Consider the following 23,300-nt stretch of genomic DNA (forward strand, 5'->3'; position numbering starts at 1 on the left):
GCACATATGTACTTTTGACAATTTCCTGTTACAAACTGCCTCATTATTAACAGTTTATGGTTTGAGTATCATTATTACGTAATGAAAAAGCGATATATAAAATGTTACCAGCAAAATTGTGTCTTAGCATTCATAGAGGAGAAAGTAATACAAACACACACCCCTCTATTAGAAAGAGCTTTAGCTAGCTCGCAATGCTGTGATGACGGAAGAACGGAAAGTTTGTTGTCTTTTACCCGAAGTGATAAAGGTCGATATGTCCATAAAGGCACTGCGCCACAACAAAATAACGTGCAAAAGTTAGACGGCTGCATGTGGTCTTCGACGAAGAAAGTCTACTTACAGGACTCCAAGAGGCTGCCGTCACACGTTTTCTCCATCTCTCGTTCTCTCTATCCTCCCTTTTTTGGGTTAGTTGCAGGCCTGGTGTTGCTGGGCTGCGTTAAAACCTCAAAAACATGAAGTGGCTGCTTCACTTGCAACGGCAGCCAAAATAAAACACACTTGCAGCGGGTGTTAGAATGACACTCAAAAATGAGAACGAGACGACGCTGACGTCCACATCGTTGTTTTTTTAACCTTTAAAATTCCCGTTTGTTTGTTTTTACCATGGGTGGTCGTTTAAAATGTCCAAAGTTAAATTTGTATATATTTTATATATTATACTTGTTTTTGCATGGCCCTCGGTTCAGGCTTTCTACAGCCAGCAGAGGGAGGTTCCGTTTCTTAAATACAAATGTCATTCCTCTTCGAATCCCAATTGTCATTCGTTTTCTCCAACGGAGTGAAGTAAGCCTGTTTTGGAGACTAACGATATTAACTGAAATTGTAAGTCATTTGGTAGAAAAGGTGTTGAATCTAGAATGAAACTCATTTAACCAACATTAAATAAGTCACTGCAGCAAATAATAAGGAATGAAAACATTTTCATGGGTTTCATACAGGCCAAAAGTGGCTACGACGAAGCCAAAAGGGAAAAAAATCTGTCACCAATTCAATATTGGAAGGTGAACAAATTGAGACAAAAATAAAGCCATTGGGAAGGTATGTTCCTTTTGCTCTTCCTTTACTTCTGTATGCTGTGTGTTAATTGCCACTGACTGGGGGGTAGATGTCAATTCGCCACACTTTTTTAATTTTATTAACATCGAAAATTACGACTATGGAAAGACCGAAACCCAAATATTAACCTCAACCATATACAGTACAACACAGGTGTCAAAGTCAAGGCCCGGGGCCAGATCTGGCCCTTCACATCATTTTATGTGGCCCGCGAAAGCAAATCAAGCATGTCAAGTTCCATGATATTTTTGCTGAAGTCTGAACCAAAATTTCAAATTGTCATATGTAAACCACAATAACAGTCATTATTATCGACTTCTGATTTTAAAACTAGTTATTCATCAACTTATTGTGCGCTGTGTATCTAATAGATACATTTAGAAGGTTTCGAAAAATTCATAACGGCCCTCCGAGGGAAACCGTAACTACAATGTGGCCTGTGACAAAAATGAGTTTGACACCCCTGCAGTAAAATGAGTGCGCCCTCTTGCTGTGGACACGTGGTACTGCATTGCATCCCACTCGTTTCTATGTGGAGGACGTCTTTTGACCACAACCTTTGAACCCAATGGTTGAGACACTCAGAACCAACGTCCACGCCCCGATTTTCAGGGTCCCTGAACACGCTGGGAGTGTTTCTATGTCTCGACAACGCCCTGTTCAAAGAGAAAGGACATTAAAAAATGGCCGGTTCTGTCAATTCCTTCAAAAAGCTTAGCTCCGCCCCGATCGAGGGCTGAGAATGAGTAATTTTCGATGTTTAAAAGTATTTTTAAAAATACCGTGGCGTATTCAGATGGCGCATCATTTCATTTAAACCGCGAGAAAAGAGTTTCCAATCCGTGTGGGGGGAGTCAAGCGTTTTGATCCAGCCCACCACGTTCAAGCAGGCCTTGAACTGAGAAGGGTCCAGCTGCAGGCCCGGAGGAGGCCGATTCAGGGCAGGTAGGTTTAGGGAAGTAACTTTACGACGGATATGACGTCAGAAGGATGATGCCCAATTCCAAAGTAAGTCGCATGTGGATCTTAAAAAGTTTAAAAGGCCCTGTAATTGGAAGATAATTTAACAGCAAAATCAACTAAAAGTAAAACGGAGTTGTGTTATTTTAATGCACGACCAAATCCATTGACCTAAACTTACCACAGCCACTTCCGTCGTATGTCTTCCATAGCCTAAATCTACCTCCTCCGAGTCTGCAGCTGGATATTATTGGCCTCCGAGTCTGCAGCTGGATATTATTGCTTGAACTTCGCTCTGCAGCCACCGCGACGAGCAGGGAGGAGTCCACTTGTGTGGTCACGTGGTTTTCCCGATCCTGCGAAGTACAGTACTTGCTTCTGGTCTTGACGGCACCCAGCCACTGGGAAGGAAAGCGTTGCTGTTTCTGCACAGCCTGCAAAAACACGCGCTGGTTTTCATCTCTTCTTCCGCGGACACCACTTAATTTGAACCGTAAAACAAAACGACGCAAAGTGAACTTGGAAAAGGAGTCGCAGTAATCCGACTTGGCGCATATGACATCATCGCCAGGCTGGCTTGTCATCGTCGGTTGAGGCGGGCAGGTTATTTTAGTTTGCTGTGGTTGGACTGAAAGGAGCAGAAGATGTCGAAGATGATTATTTTATTTGGGCTGTTTGTGGTGGCTGCGCAGCTCCAAGTTGTGAGGCCTGGTAAGTGCGCCGCAACAATGCCTTTCGGTTTCGTTTTTTCGCGGATTGACGCACTTGAAGGAAGCAACCATTTCACTGCTCAGGACAAAGTTCCTTCACCACAACACATCAAAATTACGATTAGAATTGCAATAGTTTTGTTGGAAATTGTCCCGCGCAGAGTTCATCAATTTTAATATCCAAAAATGGATCATCGATTGAATCACGAAGTTCAAGGATATTAAACTCAAAATCGTCCTTATGGCTTCCGTCTGAGGGCCAATATGAAAATGTGTTTCATACAACACGTTTACAGTGAAGGACAAATGATTTCGAAATCCAAAGCCAGTCAAAAAAAATCGATCCATTTTTCAAATTTTTGAAACGGGTGATTAGAAACAACAAAAACAAAAATGCTTGGAAAATCTGCATGTGACTGAAAGTGAAGACAATTTGTAATTTTGTTATTTTAGCAAGAAACATGGAATTGATGCAGATGATTTGCCTTTCTGGAAGAAGATGTTTGGAGTTTGTTTAATGATTTGAGAAAATGTTTTTGTGTTTTTCTTTCAGTCATCCACTCACTCAAGTATTTTCGAACTGCGTATTCTCCGACTCCAAACTCGCTCGAATATTGGATGGTTGCTTATCTCGATGATGTTCAGTTTGTTCGCTACCACATCAAGAGCAGGACATATGAACCCACACAGGAGTGGATGAACAAAGTCACAGTCGAGGATCCTGACTACTGGGAGAGAGGGAGAGACAGGAATATTAATAAAGAGCAGGTCTTCAAAGTCGATTTGGAAAATATGAGAAAGAGCTTCAACCATACTGGAGGTTTGTTTACCGTCAACTTTCAGTGACAAAAATATATTGACACTTTTTTCACTTTCAGAGACTGGGGTTGACAGGGACGACTGCTTGCTCAGGGACCTTTTGGGAATTATTATTATTTTTTGCATTGGGTTTTTATTGAGCCAAAAAATTGTCCTGGGGCGGCACGGTGGATGACTGGTTAGCACATCCTCCTCACAGTGCCAAAGTCCGTCCAGCCAGCCAGCCAGCCATCTTCTCATTTCGGCCGCTTGTATCCGGGATCTCGTTCTTTCGGTCACGACCCATAGCTCGTGACCATAGATGAGGGTTGGAACATAGATCGACCGGTGAATTGAGAGCTTCGCCCTTTGGCTCAGCTCCTTCTTTACCACGACAGACCGATACAACGTCCGCATCACAGCAGACGCTGCACCGATCCGCCTGTCGATCTCTCGCTCCCTCTTGCCCTCACTTGTGAAAAAGACCCCAAGACACTTAAACTCCTCCACTTGGGGCAAGATCTCCTCCCCGACGCGGAGAGGGCACTCCACCCTTTTCCGACTGAGGACCATTGTTTCAGATTTGGAGGTGCTGATCTTCATCCCAACCGCTTCACACTCAGCTGCGAAACGCTCCAGTGAGAGTTGGAGAGCCCTGCTTGAAGGAGCCAACAGTACCACATCATCCGCAAAAAGCAGAGATGCAAGACTGAGGCCACCAAAACGGACCCCCCCAACGCTTCGGCTGTGCCTAGAAATTCTGTCCATGAAGGTGATGAACAGAATCGGCGACAAAGGACAGCCTTGGCGGAGTCCAACCCTCACTGGAAACGATTCCGACTTACTGCCGGCAATGCGAACCAAACTCTGACATCGGTGGTATAGGGTCAAACTCCTTCTCCAAGTTCACAAAGCACATGTAGACTGGTTGGGCGAGTTCCCACATACCCTCAAGGACCCTGCTAAGGGTGTAGAGCTGGTCCACAGTTCCATGGCCGGGACGAAAACCACACTGCTCCTCCTCAATCTGAGACTCGACTTCCTGACGGGCCCTCCTCTCCAGCCCCCTTTAATAGACCTTACCAGGGAGGCTGGGGAGTGTGATCCCAAAGTCGTGGGTTCAAATTTTAGGTGTTTTTTTCTCCAGATGCTCACGGTTTGCTCCCACATTCCAAAAACATGCACAGGACCTTCACTCTTGACTCAGAATTGTCCAAATGTGTGAACAGTTCTTTCTTCATTTGTGTCTTGTGATTGGCAGGCGCCCAGTTGCCTGTCCCCCCGCCTCTCGCTTCAAGACAGCTGGGATAGGCTCCGGCACACGCGCGACCCATCAGGAGGGGAAACGCTTCAGAGAATGGCTGGACGGATGAAATTCTCTTTTTATTCTAGAATATGTGAGCGCGACCTGATCTCAGCACATCCTGTCTCTGACGTTTGTGTGTGTCATCGTGTCAGGTGTTCACATGATCCAGAGGATCTCTGGCTGCGATTGGGACGAAGAGGCTGACAAGATTTACGGTTCGACTCACATTAGTCACGACGGAGAAGACTACCTGACGTTTGACCTGCAGACGCTGACATGGATCGCTGTCCATCCGCAAGCTTTCGCCACCAAACTCAAGTGGGACCAATTGGACGCCTATCGTCAATACAAGCAGCGTTACCACATGGAGATTTGTCCTTCTTGGATGAAGAAATATTTGAAATATGGGAGTGACGTCGTGCTGAGAACAGGTACCAGGACGCCCTCTCCGGAGCAACATGGCTGCCATGGCAACCTGCTCTCACTTTTTCTTCTCCGCATGTCTGACTTTGCGCGCAGAGCTGCCGGTGATGTCCCTGCTGCAGAAGACGCCGTCGTCTCCGATCACCTGCCACGTGACGGGTTTCTACCCCTACAAAGCCGCCCTTTTCTGGAGGAAGGACGGCGCGGACCTCCACGAGGACGTGGAGATGGGAGAGACCCTCCCCAACCACGACGGAACCTTCCAGATGACGGCCCACCTGAAAGCGGAGCTGCCGGCCGACGCGGAGGACCGCTACGAATGCGTCTTCCAGCTGTCCGGCGTCGAGGGCGACATGGTCACCAAGCTGGACAGAAGACTCATCCTGAGCAACGAGCGCGACCGAGGTGAGCCAGCCGGCACGCCAACCCGGCCCGACGTCTTCCTTCTCACATCTTCTTTGCTCTTGTGCAGAGGAAGAAATCAGGAAGATGACGCTGGCCGTGGCGATCCCCGTCGTGCTCCTCGTTCTGCTGGCGCTGCTGCTCGTGGTCTTCGTCAAGCTTTACAAAAGCAGACGAGGTGAGGGACGCAAATGCGTGTCTGATCGGCAAGACTTGGCACCAAAACAAACTGCAACTTGTCTCTTTTTTTTGTGTGTGTTTTTTCCTTGCAGCCAAATACACGGCAGCATGTAAGTAAAACGTCACCTGTTTTCGTCCCACCGCAAATGAGCGTTGAAGCACAAACGCTGTGTTTGCGCCCCGCAGCTGTTGACGGCGATTCCGAGCTCACTCCTGGGCCTCCTTCCGAGCCCGATTCCGAACGCGTTTCCGAGCCCACTTCTCTGTGAGATGCGGCCACCTTCACCTGGTGAGTTAGTTCGTCAACATGGCCTCCGCATGTTCTTGGGACTCTTTCAAGATTCAGATGTGCCATTTGCTGTGCTCGTCTTCCTCCAGGTGTTGGAAGACAACTGAGGTGTCTCCATCCAAAGGCTTTCCTGTCAGGCTTGGATTTCACAACAGGGAAAAGATCGGAGTTGTTCTTCACAAAGATGATTTGCGCACTGCTGTTTTAATTTTTTTTGCTGGCTTTGGTGTCTTGGAGATTTGATCGAGTTGCTTTCTTGTGTTCATTTATAATTTAATTTGTATGAAATCAGCAGTCTCATCATGACAATCAGCTCGTGATCGATCAAAGTCGGTCTGAAGTTACCTGAGAGTCTTGTGACGGCAGATGGCGGTGTGAAGCTCTTGCCAGTTTTTTCCATCAACACTTTTTCACCCTCAAACGTCCTGTTTTGCAATCAACATTTGACACGTTTTTAATCAAGAAATCTTCATCATGGGCTCTTTTACATACTGGTAAGAAGTAAACACGGGAAATTTAAAATACAGTCATGTTGATGCGCTTGCACGGGTAAAATCAAGCAATTTATTTGTACACGTTGAGACATAAAAACATCATTTGTGTCACCTGAATAAAGTCAGCTCAGCTGCTCTTTTCGATTCACCAGTCTCATTAATCTTTATTCTTATTTCTCAAAGTCGTGCAAGACTTGGTTGACGTCACGGAAGGAAACCACGGTAAAAACAAACAGGTCGCCGTGCGCTTTTATCCACAACTAACGGCGGGTAAAGGCGACGGAATCAAATTCCTGCTGTTGCTTGTTTTTCATGTTCCACTTAAAAAGTTCACGCTTTACAGCCAGATCATAAGGTGTGTTCCTTTTGCTCTTCCTAAGTTGATGGGTTCGCTGTTTTTTTTTTTTGTGGATAGCTCTACTTTACGAACGGCAAAAGGAGAGATGGAATCCTTTAAATGCAGTTTTATCAAAAGGGAAAAAAAGGTATCTGTACCTGAGCACGTTCGAGAACACAACTCTCCTCGTAACTCAAATCACTTCCTGCTTCTCTGACTTCAACAGCCAATCAGAACCGATCAACAACAAAAAAAAAACACGTCAAGGCAATTATTAAACAACAGAATATAATTTAGGTATTCTGAACATGAAATAATATGAAGCTCAAACATAAAATTATCATAATTAATAATATAACATAAGCTTACATAAGCTTGACGACGAGAGAATTGGACTGAGGAGGCAATGCTCGTCTTTGCAGTGCTCACTTCATATCTGGTAAGTACTTGCGAGTCAGATCTACCATGTCACATTATATTATTCTAAGTTGTGAATGCCTAGAATAATGTTCAACTATCGAAAGTAACAAATGAGTGAAAATCATGAAGTATAGCATGAGTGAAGCAGTTGATATGTCGTCTTTACAGTCAAACGTGTTGACAATTTGTGTGGGAAGCAACTCTTCAATGCTTCATGCACATGTTAAACACAAACGTATTCAGCCATACTAACGCCAAATGATAAAAACATGCTTCACAACACACACAGGTGTGTGCGTGCGTATATCTTTCTCACTGCATATTTATCATATAAATCCTTCAATTGAATTTTTAAATTTGACAGGAAAAGCATCCCTGGAACATGGTCGTCCAGATTTCGTTCCATCTGTATTTTCATATACAGCAGCCGTTTCACCAAGTGGACACTCAAAACTTGCAAAGTAAAACTGTAAAATCCAGCAGAATTATAGTTTGTCTTAAATATGAATTTGTTGCAGGAAAAATCCAGTATAGACTGATATTTGAACACCAAATTGAAAAACTTGTCGATGCATGAGTTTATAAACACACACAAGCATCTCTCTCTCTCTCTCTCTTTCTCTCTCTCTCTCAGAAATGTTTCCACAGATGTCAACGCATTAATCGGCGACAAGAGACAGAGGTCACCAGGGAGGCCGACCATGAAGATACTTTGACGGCATCAGAAAGTTAAGTGAGCTTTCATTTACAATTCGCTGGTAAGTCGTCTGAAAAATAACGCCCACTCCTTTGGTAATAACAAAACAAACAAGGACACAGGTAAAAATTTCATATACATGTATATGATTTGTTTTACAGACGATCAACCTGTACCCGTTGATTGTGCAGCTGCCTCCATCACGACAGAGCGATGTCTGAAGAACTTTCGATTAAAGTTGGGAGTCAGGCGTTTTGACCCAGCCCACCTTCAAGCACGCCTTCAACTTCGCTCTGCAGCCACCGCTATTCGTTGCTTTCAGCCCACTTGTGTGGTCACGTGATTTCTCCGAAAGCGAAGTGCTTGCTTCTGGTCTTGACGGCTACTAGCCACTGAGAATGAAAGCGTGGCTGCTTTTCATCTCTTCTTACGCGGACACCACTTAATTTGAACCGCAAAACAAATCGACGTAATGTGAACTTGGGGAAGGAGTCGCAGCAATCCGACTTGACGCACGTGACGTCATCGCCAGGCTGGCTTGTCGTGATCGGATGAGGCGGACAGGTTATTTTAGTTTGCTGTGGTTGGACTGAAAGGAGCAGAAGATGTCGAAGATGATTATTTTATTTGGGCTGTTTGTGGTGGCTGCGCAGTTCCAAGTTGTGAGGCCTGGTAAGTGCGTCACGTGGATTCTGCCTTTCGGTTTCGTTTGAGTTGAGTTTTCGCGGATTGACGTACTTCAAGAAGCAACCGTTTCCCTGCTCAGGACAAAGTTCCTTCGACACAAGTTGTGGAACTTTGTGGTCCACAACACATCAAAATTACGATTAGAATCGCAGTAGTTTTTTGGGAATTTTTTTCCCGCACAGAGTTCATCAATTTCAATGTCGAAAAATAGATCATCGATTAAATCACAAAGTTTAAGGATGTCAAACTCAAAATCGTCGTTATGGCTTCCGTCTGAGGGCCAACATGAATATATGTTTCATACAACACGTTTACAGTGAAGGACAACTAATTTCGAAATCAGAAGCCAGTCAAAAAAAAATCTACATATTTTTCAAACGTTTTAAACGGGTGATGCGAAACAACAACAAAAAATACTTGGAACATCTGCATGTGACTGAAAGTGAAGACAATTTTCAATGTTGTCATTTTAGCAAGAAACGTGGAATTGATGCAGATGATTTGCCTTTCTGGAAGAAGATGTTTGGAGTTTGCTGAACGATTTGAGCATTAAAAAAAATGTTTTTGTGTTTTTCTTTCAGTGATCCACTCGCACAAGTATTTTAAAACTGCGTATTCTCCAACTCCAAACACGGTAGACTATTGGGTGGTTTATTATGTTGACGACGTTCAGATAATTCACTGCCACAGCAAGAGCGGGACGTGTGAACCCACACAGGAGTGGATGAACAAAGTCACACTCGAGGATCCCCACTTCTGGGAGAGCATGAGAGACAGGATGAATTATAACCAGCAGTCCAACAAAGACATTTTGGCAAAGATGAGAGAGCGCCTCAACCACACTGGAGGTTTGTTTACCATCAACTTTCTTTGAGAAAAAGACATTTCATGTGCTCACCCACTTTTTTACTTTCAGAGACTGCGGTTGACAGCGATGACTGCTTGCTGAGGGACATTTGGGATTTAAAAAAAAAATTGCATTGGATTTTTAATTTGCGAAAAAATTGTCCTGGGGCGTCAGGGTGGATGACTGGTTAGCACATCCGCCTTACAGTGCCGAAGTCGTAGGGTCAAATTCCAAATATTTTTTTCTCCGGATACTAAACGGTTTGCTCCCGCATTCCAAAAACACGCACGGGAGCTTCACTCTTGACTCGAAATTGTCCAAATGTGTGAACAGTTCTTTCTTCATTTGTGTCTTGCAATTGGCAGGCCACCGATTGGCTGTGCCCCCGCCTCTCGCTTAAAGACAGCTGGGATAGGCTCCGGCACACGCGCGACCCATCAGGAGGGGAAACGCTTCAGAGAATGGCTGGACGGATGAAATTCTCTTTTTACTCCAGAATATGCGAGTGCGACCTGATCTCAGCACATCCTGTTTCAGACGTTTGTGTCATCGTGTCAGGTGTTCACATGTTTCAGAGGATATCTGGCTGCGAATGGGACCAAGAGGCTGACAAGTTTGACGGTTCGACTGACATCAGTTACAACGGGGAAGACTTCCTGACGTTTGACCTGCAGACGTGGACATGGATCGCCGTCCATCCGCAAGCTTTCGCCACCAAACTCAAGCTGGACCAATTGGACGCCTATCGTAAATTCAAGCAGCATTACCACATGGAGATTTGTCCTTCTTTGCTGAAGATGTTTTTGAAATATGGGAGGGACTTCTTGATGAGAACAGGTACCAGAACGCCCTCCCCTGGAGCAAAATGGCTGCCATGGCAACCTCCTCTCTCTTCTCTCAACACATTTTCTTTGCCACCGTCTCACTTTTTCTTCTCCGCATGTCTAACTTTGCGCGCAGAGCTGCCGGTGATGTCCCTGCTGCAGAAGACGCCGTCGTCTCCGATCACCTGCCACGTGACGGGTTTCTACCCCTACAAAGCCGCCCTTTTCTGGAGGAAGGACGGCGCGGACCTCCACGAGGACGTGGAGATGGGAGAGACCCTCCCCAACCACGACGGAACCTTCCAGATGACGGCCCACCTGAATGCGGAGCTGCCGGCCGACGCGGAGGACCGCTACGAATGCGTCTTCCAGCTGTCCGGCGGAGGCCACCAGGGTCACCAAGCTGGACAGAAGACTCATCCTGAGCAACGAGCGCGACCGAGGTGAGCCAGCTGGCACGCCAACCCGGCCCGACGTCTTCCTTCTCACATCTTCTTTGCTCTTGTGCAGAGGAAGAAATCAGGAAGATGACGCTGGCCGTGGCGATCCCCGTCGCGCTCCTCGTTCTGCTGGCGCTGCTGTTCGTGGTCCTCGTCAAGCTTCACAAAAGCAGACAAGGTGACGCAAATGTGTATCTGGTTGGCAAGACTTGGCACCAAAACAAACTGCAACTTGTCTCTTTTTTTTGTGTGTTTTTTCCTTGCAGCCAAATACACGGCAGCATGTAAGTAAAATGTCACCTGTTTTCGTCTCGCCGCAAATGAGCGTTGAAGCCTAAACGCTGTGTTTGCCACCCCGCAGCTGTTGACGGCGATTCCGAGCTCACTTCTGGGCCTCCTTCCGAGCCCGAATCTGTCGCCGAGTCGACTTGTCTTTGAGTCAACGACAAAGATAAAAGTCTGAAAATATCCAAAAGGCCAGTGCGACCCGGACGAAAACTTCCAACGAAGAAGAGCCAGAATTGCAAACGACTCAACTCGCAATCAGCTCGTGATCGATCAAAGTCGGTCTGAAGTTACCTGAGAGTATTGTGACGGGAGATGGCGGTGTGAAGCTTAACCTATTGCCAGTTTTTTCGATCAACACTTTTTTACCCTCAAACATACTGTTTTGCAATAAACATTTGACATGTTTTGAATCAAGAAATCTTCATCATGGGCTCTTTTACATACTGGTAAGAAGTAAACACGGGACATTGAAAATACAGTCATATTGATGCGCTTCCACGGGTAAAATCAAGCAATTTATTTGGACATGTTGAGACATAAAAACATCATTTGTATCACCTGAATAAACATTTCTTCCAGACGAGTAATAGAAATACATGGATTGAATCATCAGTAAAAATCAACCTCCCCCTCCCCCAGTAACATTTATTTTTGTTCTCTTTAATTGACAAACAACCTCGGTTGACATCAAAACTTAATTGGAAGGAAACCGCGGTGAAAACTCAAACACGGGTCGCCGTGCACTTTAATACACGACTAACGGCGGGTTAAGGCAACGGAATCAAATTCCTGCGGTTTGCTTGTTTTTCATGTTCCGCTTTACAGCCAGATCATTATGTAAAAATAAAATCATCATCATCATCATCATAAAGTCCGCAAACAGGTGCGAGCGAGTGTCCTTTTGACCATATACATCGGTGGCCAGTTCAGGTTCATCGCAATCGCTTTCCTGCTCGGTATTATCACCATTCACAAAGGGGCGGGGTCAACCTTCGGGAATCCAAATGTAGTTGAAACGCGAGATAATAAATGTGATATGCCAATATTTATTTATATTACAATATAGCGGCTCGGATAACAGATGGATGGTTCGGTACATTATAAGTGTCTTTACAGTGCTCCATTTTGACTTCATTTGGTAGGACACTGCCCCCTAGTGGTTTTAAATTCAATTGTCATTTTTAAATACAAATCTTTTTTTTTATTGCACTGCACTGACACATGGTAGTGCTCGATGAAATCTTGTTAATTTTCCATCAATTAAAAAAAAACAGTTCGTGATTTCGCGATTTATTAACCCCTGGTAGCTCTTCATTTTAATTGGTATTCAAGAACTAATGTTGACAATCCAGGACTCCATGGGGGCTCTTAATTTGGTTCACATTGTTGTTTTATCAATTTTACAGTAAATTTCATGTTTGATTTTCACATACTTATGAAATACTAAATTAAAATGTTGCATCTACTTTTTCACATTCCAACTACCCGCAATGGCTCCTCAATAACCTCTGTTTTCAACTTGAAATCATAATTTCGAACATCACAGTTCTCTGGATTTAAAAACGAGATTCTAGTTTTGAAACACACCTAACGTTACAGCGCCCCCTTGTGGACTGACATACAATAATCCCTCAAGGCAAATTCAATTGACTTCACTTTTACGGCAAATAATGTCCCCAAGTCACTGTTAGATTTTTTTTTTTTACAATGACAGCAGGGAAGTCATTCAAAGTGTAAACAAATAAGTGCAAAAAAAAAAATGCAACCTAAAATTACTCAAATGATAAAAACCACAGCAAAAGTCCAGTGTGCAGTAAAAATAGTGCAAATTAGACTCGAGTGCGTCGGACTCCCTCCTCTCCACATTCCATCAACTTCATGTCGCCCAGTAAGTGATCATCTTCGTCTCATTATTAATCAATAATTGGATTAAAAAAAAAACAATTCCAGACAGAAGCTGCTCATTATTGCATATTGACAAATTCCACAATCATTTGCATAAAAAGGTCGGAAAAGGGGTCGGGTCGTCAGGTGACTACTACGTTTCCCTTCTGGCCTTTTTCTTGTCTTTTTTTGCCGTTTCCGCCGCCGTCGTTGCCAGCGTTTTTCTCGGGTCGCTCTACCAAACACAAAACGGATGCGGTTCAGCGTGCTCATTTGCTGGTTTCCTTTTTCAAGACAAATTCAGACTCACTCCGGGTTGATGATATGCTCGGCTTTTTGGAGGCAGCGACCGGAAGATCTTCAGGTTTGGGTAGCGAGTTTACCGCCTAATATTGGTCAACCACAACACTTTGATTTCACAAAACAGAAGCACATTTCGCTCCCTGCTGCGTGCATTTCAAAAAACATGAACACATTTTTCCCCCTACCAAACAGTAAACATTGCTAACTTGCCAAAACGTCCCCAAATGTGCATGGGAACATGTGATCTTCACCGCGTAGCGTCTCCAGTTTGACATGGGTCGACTTTTGAAATTTAAACTCAAGGGGATGGGGTCAAATATCAAAACCTGGAGAAAAAAAAAATCCCCCCCCCCCCACTTGTTATTGGACCATCTCCAAATTTGGTGGACAGCTGCTTAGCTGATTCTATTGAGGTGAAGATTAACTGTGCCGCCAAACATCAAAAATCACCAGCATTCCGGCAAAGCCCCATCAAGTGACACGTCAAATTTATAGACCCTGAAGCAAACTTTGCGGATATATATATATTTTTTGTCAATCTAATCTCTTATAATGACGTAATAACCAAAACATGTCTTGCCTGAGCCTCAGGTATGTCCTCCTCTTTGCTCGCCGTCTTCTTTTTTCTCTTCTTCTTCGACTTAGCGGCGCCCTCTGCTGGATCGTCATTGTCCTCTGACACCTACAAAGACCACCAATGTATTTCTTGAAGCAACCAACCCCTCCCAAAAAATCTGACGTGGCGTCATTACGACTTTGAAGAGTGAGACCTTATTGGTCAAAGTCCGCTGCTTCAGCTGAGTCAGCAGCCTCGTCACCACAGGGGGCTCCTCGTAGTTGCCCCAGTGCTCCGCGGGGGCATTCCAGTCGGAGTCCGCACCCTCTGCGGAAGAGACACTTTTAAGTGAAGTCAAGTGAAGGGGGCGGGTTGAACACACTCACTTGTACCGCCCCATTCATCGTCAGCGTGGGTGGTCCAATGCAGATCCACTGTCCACTTGGACAGTGGGTCTGGCAGAGAGAAGATGGACAGAACAGGAGGGATTGAGGTACGGCCTTCAAACAGAAAGTGTGACGAGGTATCGTTCATCTGTTGTACCTGGCGTCGCGTTCAGGCGCAGCATGGACAAAGAGACCGGGTCATGGTCCGATTTTATGTTGGCCACCCATGTCTGGGCGCCCCCTTGTGACTCCTGGGACCAGGACCGGGGTTCGGCTCGGGCGCGGTAGTGAGAACCGAACTTGCTCGGCTCGGTGGAACCCATGTGAGCCGGCGGGACCATGGCAGACAAGTCGGTCCACCCTCCGCTGTTGACGCCGTCGCCTCCTTGGCTGGATGAGGCTTTGGCGGCTGATTTTGAGTTTTGAGAATCTGAAAGGAGGTCCAAAGTGGGATTATATGCCACTTTATTAGGTACACATGCATTGATGCTCCTGAACTCAAACATACCATTGGCCCTTTTGTTTTTCTTCTTCACATTGCTGTTGGACTCCACGTGGCTCTGGGCAGCGTGCGTCCCTTCTTGGCCACTGAAGGAGTCGGCGCCTTTGTCCTTCCGCCGCTGCTGCTTCTTCTCACGGTTACTGACCTTGGTTTCCCAGGCGCCTATAGGCCAAAATAACAAGTGTCTTAAGCCATTTCATTACTTGAGATCATCTTTTGCACATTTACACATTGTGGTAAGATGCCACACTTTCACGATTTTACGTGCTTCCGTTTTTGTTAGCAACACAATGTCGGAGGTTTGTTACCTTCGTCGAGTTCTTTCCCATCATGCGTGATCACATATTGTGCTGGTTTAACACTGATCTTGCTTTTCTTCTTGTCTTTTTTCAATTGCACAGGCGGCTGTGCTTCGGGCGCCTGTCGACAAGCACGCAAACTAAGGCATAATCAGATTTTTGAGCTAAAAGAGGATCCGGCAAATGTACCTTCCGGGTTTTGGTGGACGGCGGGTGCAGTTTGGAAAGCACCTCCGGGACTTTGACTTCCTGTTGCACTACCAACGCAGCAGCAGGCTTTCCGTTGGGCTGAAGCTTCTGCTGAAATGTGGCATTGACATATTTCATACAACTGCCTTTAGAATGATTCGAGTTAAAATGTTAACAATTGTTTCGTGTTTATAGTTATGAGGGGTGTTGGACAGCACAGTATATTTACGGTATGAATAAATCACTTCAATTGTTTACCAACCAGACACCTTCTCTAGTCAAACTATAATTTTGGCTGAATAATAAGCGACTGATGTAATGACAGTTCATGAGGATTCTTCCGCGGTTTGGAAATCGAAACTGAATGAATTTGAACATGACATGCCATTAGCTCAACAATAAGCCTTGCCTATTGAATCTTATTACAAAATGGCGTCCTCGTTATTACTCCGAATAAACCAAGTTAATTGACTTTAGCTAAACACGCTATCCGACGCTCAGTTGTTCAAGACTCGACGAGCTTAAAACGTCAGACCTTCTCCCCCGCTTTCTTGGCGTTTCTTTTCTTCGTCTCTTCCGGTTTAACCGTCTTGGTCACCGGAGTCTTGGCGACGGGCGGGCCGCCGCGGGTGACCATCCGGATGCTCCGTTTACTCCTGCTGCCGCCGCCGCCGCAGATGGCGGCCCAGGAGACGGCGAGCAGGAGCAGCGCGCCCATGCCTGCCGTCGCCAACATGAGCCAGGTCGGGTATAGCTCGGGCGCCAGACCCAAGTCCAAGCCCAGGTGGCTGCGGACATACGCTTGGCCGGAGGACAGCAGGTCCTTCAGGCGCCCGGAAAGGAGCTCAGCTTCTTCCATCGCAAAGCCTCGCCAGTCTCCTCCAGCCATGGTGGGGTACGAATGAAGCTGAGGACCGGAGATGCACAAGGCTAACTGTTAGCCTACTAGTTGCTCGCTGTTAGCAACTGTATGCTAACGGAGCGGTGACGTCAGGATTCCACCACGTCGTGCTTTTACTTCTTCAGTGGATTTTTTTTTTGGCGACTTACTATTCTTTTACCGCCACCGTGTGCACAGGAGTGTAGACCGAGAGAAGGAGCAGAAATAACATACGCTTGGCCGGAGGACAGCAGGTCCTTCAGGCGCCCGGAGAGGAGCTCAGCTTCTTCCATCGCAAAGCCTCGCCAGTCTCCTCCAGCCATGGTGGGGTACGAATGAAGCTGAGGACCGGAGATGCACAAGGCTAACTGTTAGCCTACTAGTTGCTCGCTGTTAGCAACTGTATGCTAACGGAGCGGTGACGTCAGGATTCCACCACGTCGTGCTTTTACTTCTTCACCGTGTGCACAGGAGTGTAGACCGAGAGAAGGCGCAGAAATAATTTAGTCGAAATACTGCTTCAGGTATCAATTGGATCACACGATTAAAAAAAAAAAAATTTAAAAAAATCACATTTCGTCATCCCCTCTACTGTACAATAAAAAAGAGAGCTAAATTATTTTGATTTTTCTTGTGATACTACTCTGTTTAGCATATAAACTAGTGAAAACATTTTCACATAGTAAATACAAGGGTGCTCTATATCAACTCTGTTATACTGTAATGAGTCATCTAATTAAATTGATCAAATAAAATTGCTACACAGTTAATTAAAGCACAGACATGTGTTTCATTTTACGTTAACAATGAAGACATGATGAATCTATAACAGTCTTTACTTTTATAAAGATAAAATATTTTCTTTGGGTACAAACTCTAAAATAATTCCTGCTTTTTAAAATAAGATCTTGGTACCATGGTGCATGAGTGGTTTGCGCATCCGCCTCACAGTTCTGAGGTTGCGGGGTTTGAAACCGGGCTCCAACCTTCTTGTGTGGACCTTGTACGTTTGCCAAAGCACTGAGAGAAAACCCTCGCAAGCATGGGTTTCTTCTGATACTCTGGCTTCCTCCCACATTCCAGAAACATGTAAGAGCTACAGACCAAAATCACAGAGTTGTTGTAGTTTTGCTAATATGGGTTTGAATATCCTGGATGAGTTTTACTGCACGATATGACTGACTGAACACGAGAAGATGTGAATGTTTTGTTTTTTGGTATTTGCGAGCCTGAATGCGTGACTTAAATACATTTCAAAAAAAGAAAAAAAGATGGAACTTCAAAAGTCGGCGTCCAGAGTGAACTCGCAGTCCATCATGCTGGACATGACTCCGAATCTCTGGTACTCGCCCACTCGCTTCTCAAAGAAATTGGTCTTCCCCTCCAGTGAAATAGACTCCATGAAGTCGAACGGGTTCTCGGACAAGTAAACCTTCAAAAAAAAGTTAAAAGTTAAAAATAATAACATCGAGAAGCGCATTCATTTTCATGAACATTCAGCAAATATCACATTTGTTGGTCAGTGAAATACTGAACCCATTTGAATTCTGTTGCGAACCAAAATAGCAGCATCTACAGAGTGACATAAAAGAGCCTGTTTTGGGATTCTATGGGTTAGCTGGAATCTGATCGTTTACTGCCACCAACGAATATATTTGTCCAATGTGTTTTGCGACAGGCAGGCGTGGAAGGGGATCTCATGCAAGTTGTCGGTGAAATTCAGGTTTGTGAACCACCGTTATGACTCACAGCTGCCAGGAGATGGCGGCAGTGAATCACTTTAGATTGGAGATCAGCACAGCTTTTGAATTGAAGATCAATGTTAGGCAGTGAATCTCAACTTGGCAGGTTTATTGTCAAACCTCATTCAAATGTTCAGCTCATCGGCGAGCTCTGCAGGAGGCCGATAATGATTCGTGATCGTTTGAATGAGGTGCGTTGCAGCCGGGAGAGATGGGAAACATTTGGGATAACGGCCCTGTGTCTTACAACAATATTTAAAGCTTATTAGATCAAATATACTGGTTCGGCTCATTTGATCACAAATTGGGGCGAATGCAACCCCTGAATTAAAATGAGTCAGACACCGCTGGCCTAAATAACCACTTGCTTGATTTAGCAGGATTACCTTTGCTAGTCCCAGGTCAGTGAGGAGGTGGTCAGCCACATACTGGATGTACTGCTTCATGAGGGAAGAGTTGATTCCAATCAGCTCCACCGGTAAGGCCTCAGTCAGAAAGTCCTGACTCGGCAAAACCAGGCAATGTTTAAGTATGCCGGGCCATTGGGAAAAGACGCTTAAACTGGCCGACCTTCTCGATGCTAACGGCCTCGGTGATGATGTCCTTCACACGGTCCTCGGAAGGCTTCTTCACCAGGTAGCTGTACAGCAGACAGGCAAAGTTGCAGTGCAGTCCCTAAAGAAAATGTAGAGTGCTGCATGAGCCGCCACGTGCTTATCACTTGTGACTTTGGGCGAGCAAAGGACTTCACCTCGTCCCGGCTGATGAGCTCGTTGGAGTAGGTGAGGCCGGGCATGAGGCCTCTTTTCTTCAACCAGTAGATGGCGGCGAAGGAGCCGGAGAAGAAGATGCCCTCCACCGCTGCAAAAGCCACAAGTCGCTCGGCTGCCAGCACCAAAGACACGTGTTAGCTTACTGATTATCAGTGGTGGCAAGTAACAAAGACTTTGTTATTCTACTTTAATCGAATTGTCAGGCAGTTTCTACACATACAAATGAGGCGAGTTTTTCCAGAGCAACGCTGAATTTTATTGCAGTTTATGCTTCGTGTATTATGCATGCCTTCTATATTACTGCTTCGTGGTCGCCAAGGTACACATACCAGGAGGGCCACAATGTTAATGACAGCATGAAATTGTGATACAAAAACGTTTTCATTCTATGCCATTCTATTAAATTATTGTTGCATTTTTTTAAATAAAGTAAAATACTTTTGAATTCCTTTTTGAATTATTTATTGGTGGGTTTTTTTGTTTTGTTTTTTGTGGTGCTGGAACGGATTAATGGCATTTTCATTCATTTCAATGGGGCAAGATGAATTGGGTTGTTGTTGGCTCGCTCTTGCACATGTGACAATTTTTTTTCTCTTCTCAGTTCAAACACAATCAGAAATAATAAAAGAAGCAAACTAGGTGAAGTTTTTTTCTCTTGAGCAACATTTTGAGTATTGTATGACAGTGACAGTAAAAATTCATTCATTTTTACTTTTGTACGTGAGTGCACTTCAATGTGTCCTCCCTTTATTTACTTTTGAACGTGAGTGCACTTCAATGTGTCCTCCCTTTGTGTGTGTGTGTGTGTGTGTGTGTGTGTTTAACCGAGGTCCAGGAGTTGAATAAGCGCTTGATATCGTTTCTCACCAAAGGTGGACTGGCTGTCATTTATCCACTGGAGCGCCCAGTCGGCCTTACGCTTGACACATGGGAGCAATTGAATGGCGTTGAAGAGAGAGTCTCTGGAAATATGACAACATAGTAAACAAATGGATTTTCCCCCAAATTGGTTTCGTTTCCAGCTTTGTGTTTATCATGGCACTTCCTCTTTCCAATCGCCTCTGTGGTGGCATCACAAAAAAGCCCAAGATGTCCCACATACTCTTAAGTTTTGGTCTTTCTTGAGCTTTTTTGTGTGATTCCATCACTGTATGGGGGTTAATTTATTCTTTGACATTTGTATGGCGGTTAAAAAAACAAAAACAAAAAACAAAATCGCTCCAGGTGCTGCGTTTGATAAACAGTTGGTAAAGTGGTCTAGAGGATTTATCGTATTCTCAAACAGCTGCACGGCTGAAAACGGTTCTTTCCCCTGAGCCGCCGTTGAGCTGTTGATGTTGTTTTGTGTTTGATGAAGGGGTGGAAAAAAAAACCCAACTGCTTGACAAACACAATTAAGGCAGAATCGGACCTTTCCTTGAGATCCTGTATGTAGGTGTTGATGAGTATGCTGTACATCTCCGAGTGCACCGTCTCCATCAGGATTTGGAAGCTGTAGAAGGCGCGTGCCTCGGGGACCTGGACCTCCTCGCAGAATCTCTTTACCTGGTTGCACAAGTAAACACACGTGATACTGTAGTACAGCGCTGCCTTAAGATGCGAGTGACCCAACTCATGAGTTTATAAAGATATGAAGTGTCATTTGGGGGATGTTTTTTTTTTTTTTTTTTTTGATCTGGCAGCTAAAATGTAAGATACGGACGCTGTATGGTGCCAGTGAATTTAACTCAATCTCATGAAAATGAAACACGGTCTGAGGAAGTTAATGGTTTTCAGGAAGCCTTTCGATGGGTTTCCATTCCACTTTTACTCAAGTAACAGCCTTTCACTTATACTCCCGTTTTCTTCTGTTCAGACACTTATCCTGTTGGTCAAGTATCGGTTTCAGGTACATCATATGAGACTATGTTATCATGTAGCGGCGTTCCAATGTGTCGTGAGCAAAAGTTGTTCCCAGTCTTGAAAAGCAGCAAACAAGAATGAGCAATAGAGGCCACAATGTATCCCACGACGGCTTAGTGTCCATATCGGAGAAAAAAAAACTTTTTCTGTTTGCAGGCTATTGATCCTCAGCATGAGAGAAGTTGTAGCAGAAAAAAAAGTACAGGAAAACATCACCACAGGATGGAACGTTAAATGCTTAATTTACATACTTAGTAACTTAAAACAAAAGAATGTTATTTAGGAAGCATGCCAATGGAAAAAGTGGTTGATTGTTTGCCACTGAAAAGGCTACTGACAAAACCTTGGTCTTGTATTAATCTACTGCGAACGCAGCTATTGTACATTCTGAATCATTCAGCCAACTTACTACTACACCTGATCACTACATCAGGATTCCCTGCCCTGGCAGCATTTGTTTGTGTGAAATGTTAATTCCTCCACTTTCCAACACTACCCTTGAATCTCACCAAGTTCTCATTCACAATGCCATCGCTGGCAGCGAAGAAGGCCAGGACATGCGAGATGAAATGCTTCTCCTCAGGTTTGAGCCGGTCCCAGTGCGCCAGGTCTTTGGAGAGATCCACCTGAAAGAGGCAGAGTGTTTTATATGAAGTATTTTAGTAGTTGTGGGCGAGGATGTGGAAAAGGATGCGGACCTCTTCCACTGTCCAAAAGGAAGCCTGGGCCTGCTTGTACATCTTCCACACTTCGAGGTACTGGATGGGGAAAATGACGAAGCGTCTGGGGTTCTCTCGGAGCAGAGGCTCATCCTCCTGGCAGTCGGTGTTGATGTCTTTTACGCCATTCTATGCAGAAAAAGAATTCGAAAATATTATGTCACAATGTTTATGATAGTGGTACCAAAATATATATTTCTTGTCTTATTATTGTTAATCCCCAGGAGCATGGATGATGTTGGGGGAAGAGCGGCCTCCTCTTCCTCCCGTGTTCGTTGAATTTCGGACGAGGAGAATGTTGGTTCTTCAAATAAAGGCTGGTGTCCATGAACAGTTCATTCGAAGCTTTTAATAACAGAATATTCCGGGCACCCACGAACTACAGACAATGGCTGTAATTCGTGGGTGCGAAGCAGGAAGAGATTCACGTCATTTTTATACCATCAGAAGGGTGGTACCGAGACACAAAGTGTGATATCATAACTTTCGTTTCTCCTAAACCGATTCTCAGCTTGTATCAACTAGCGCATTCCAATGTTTGTGCGTCTTCAGCAGGGAGTATTCCAATTCTAGGTGATGATTGGTACAAGGACGCAAAGCTACACTGCGGGCATGGGAAAGTTATATAGCATGACGAAATATGAGCAGAATACAGCCTTCATTGTACACAAAAGCACTGTACATTCCTTGAAAAACATGTTTTATTACCAGATATTTTGAAAGGCATTTTTCCTCTGAATAGTTTGCTATATCGTTTATCTGCAACCCATTTAAAAGTTTTTGATTAGGTCGAATAAATAAATAGTTCAACATATACGCAAATTGAGTGATAAGAATGATTTTTTTGAACGTCTCAAAAGGCTAATGGTGACAATGATATCCAACATTTTCATTCGAATGTTTGCATCGTTTTGTAATCAATTAGTATTAGAAACATAGTGTCTACAAATATGTCCCCATTTTTAAATTTATTTATTACGGGCGAGTGCTTTAGTAGCACTACGAGACAACAATCCAAAAAGACAAGCATAAACAGACACATTAGTTTCCTCTGGTGCATTTTTAGAAAAAGGTTCGAACTAGAATTCGCCGGTGTTTGTCTTTCCATTGTCACGCTCACGAGCTAGCGAGCGTTAGCAAGCAAGGCTAATATTAAGATGCCTTTAATTGTCTTACCGGTTCTCCGCGAAGGTCGTCACTCAAGCAGTCCATGTCTTGAGATCTTCTTGGTCGGTGTCATTCCGGCACCTTGAGTCGACGCTGTCGTTTCCTGAAGCTTTTGGGTTTGAAGCTAAGCGATTTAAAGGGACGTCCTTTGGCAGAGGCAGGTGATGGGAACACTTGCGCCCCCTGGAGGCCAGTCATCGAATTGCACGAGACGGCCAGACACGACATTAGGTACAACACTGAACGACTGGACACCGGAAGTCCTCGCTTTACAACCAAGGTTACACACGTACGTACACGTTCGGGTTACGTCGCCGTCATCATAAATGGAACTCCGTCGTTAACCGAGGACTCTCACGAAAATATTGAGGGGGGGAAAAAAAAATTGAAAACACGAGGATGTCATCCAAATCCGATTAAAAGTCAAACAATGTCTTTAAAAACGTTTGGAGTGAATTTCATTGAGTCAACTCTCCTGTTCTAGTGCAGGTCAAATTGTTTTAAAGGTAAATAATAAATTATTTCTTTGTATCTTTAATTTATATTTACTAAACATACAGTGGGTCAGATTGATTCATGAACATTTTTGCCCAAGAAACGTAACAGGATGGTTTATTTTATTAAAAAAAAAAAAAAAAAAAAATCAGCACTTTTTCTATTCTGTGACAAAATATTTTAAGATTATTATTAACAACAGTTACCGCGTTTGCCAAGTGGATCCTGTCGCTCACTGGTCTCCTACATTTCTTTGTACCAAGGATCAATTAAAGGCACGAGGGCAAGAAAATAAAAGTAAAAGGCTGTTAAATTCCCTCTCAAGAGATTGTCATCAGG

The 23,300-nt window shown here is 44.5% G+C and overlaps 4 protein-coding genes across 5 annotated transcripts; 2 read left to right on the forward strand and 2 right to left on the reverse strand.

Moving 5' to 3' along the window:
- Nucleotides 1-2,345: 2,345 nt before the first annotated feature.
- LOC109527994 (major histocompatibility complex class I-related gene protein-like) lies at nucleotides 2,346-6,770 on the forward strand. The gene is made up of 8 exons (XM_019890245.1): nucleotides 2,346-2,733; nucleotides 3,286-3,552; nucleotides 4,989-5,267; nucleotides 5,356-5,664; nucleotides 5,732-5,839; nucleotides 5,934-5,951; nucleotides 6,028-6,130; nucleotides 6,220-6,770. Exons 1-7 carry the CDS (start codon nucleotides 2,667-2,669, stop codon nucleotides 6,108-6,110), a joined length of 1,131 nt encoding a protein of 376 aa, XP_019745804.1. The 5' UTR covers nucleotides 2,346-2,666; the 3' UTR covers nucleotides 6,111-6,130; nucleotides 6,220-6,770.
- A 20-nt stretch (nucleotides 6,771-6,790) lies between these two features.
- Nucleotides 6,791-16,332, reverse strand: LOC109527991 (protein LYRIC-like). 2 transcript variants are annotated; one of them, XM_019890240.1, is made up of 11 exons: nucleotides 15,819-16,332; nucleotides 15,284-15,391; nucleotides 15,104-15,215; nucleotides 14,802-14,957; nucleotides 14,451-14,723; nucleotides 14,294-14,362; nucleotides 14,122-14,234; nucleotides 13,932-14,033; nucleotides 13,359-13,434; nucleotides 11,841-13,283; nucleotides 6,791-6,817 (listed from the first exon to the last, which is right to left on the reverse strand). In XM_019890240.1, the coding sequence occupies exons 1-10, from the start codon at nucleotides 16,170-16,172 to the stop codon at nucleotides 13,192-13,194; spliced, it is 1,455 nt and encodes a 484-aa protein (XP_019745799.1). In that variant the 5' UTR covers nucleotides 16,173-16,332; the 3' UTR covers nucleotides 6,791-6,817; nucleotides 11,841-13,191. The 2 variants fall into 2 exon arrangements, with proteins under 2 accessions (XP_019745799.1, XP_019745798.1); XM_019890239.1 differs by having other exon boundaries at nucleotides 15,284-15,394.
- LOC109527995 (major histocompatibility complex class I-related gene protein-like) lies at nucleotides 8,494-11,797 on the forward strand. The gene is given in 8 exon segments (XM_019890246.1): nucleotides 8,494-8,750; nucleotides 9,347-9,613; nucleotides 10,171-10,449; nucleotides 10,573-10,816; nucleotides 10,818-10,879; nucleotides 10,947-11,054; nucleotides 11,143-11,160; nucleotides 11,238-11,797. Coding segments are annotated over 8 exon segments (1,122 nt in total). The 5' UTR covers nucleotides 8,494-8,683; the 3' UTR covers nucleotides 11,315-11,797.
- A 597-nt stretch (nucleotides 16,333-16,929) lies between the features above and the next one.
- Nucleotides 16,930-22,795, reverse strand: rrm2b (ribonucleotide reductase M2 b). Its single transcript, XM_019890247.1, has 9 exons — nucleotides 22,476-22,795; nucleotides 21,279-21,428; nucleotides 21,090-21,206; nucleotides 20,090-20,223; nucleotides 19,546-19,640; nucleotides 18,657-18,790; nucleotides 18,476-18,580; nucleotides 18,292-18,405; nucleotides 16,930-17,595 (listed from the first exon to the last, which is right to left on the reverse strand). The coding sequence occupies exons 1-9, from the start codon at nucleotides 22,509-22,511 to the stop codon at nucleotides 17,443-17,445; spliced, it is 1,038 nt and encodes a 345-aa protein (XP_019745806.1). The 5' UTR covers nucleotides 22,512-22,795; the 3' UTR covers nucleotides 16,930-17,442.
- Nucleotides 22,796-23,300: the final 505 nt, after the last annotated feature.

This window comes from Hippocampus comes, unplaced genomic scaffold (genome assembly GCF_001891065.2).
Source record: "Hippocampus comes isolate QL1 unplaced genomic scaffold, H_comes_QL1_v1.1 scaffold71, whole genome shotgun sequence".
Taxonomy (NCBI): Eukaryota; Metazoa; Chordata; class Actinopteri; order Syngnathiformes; family Syngnathidae; genus Hippocampus; species Hippocampus comes.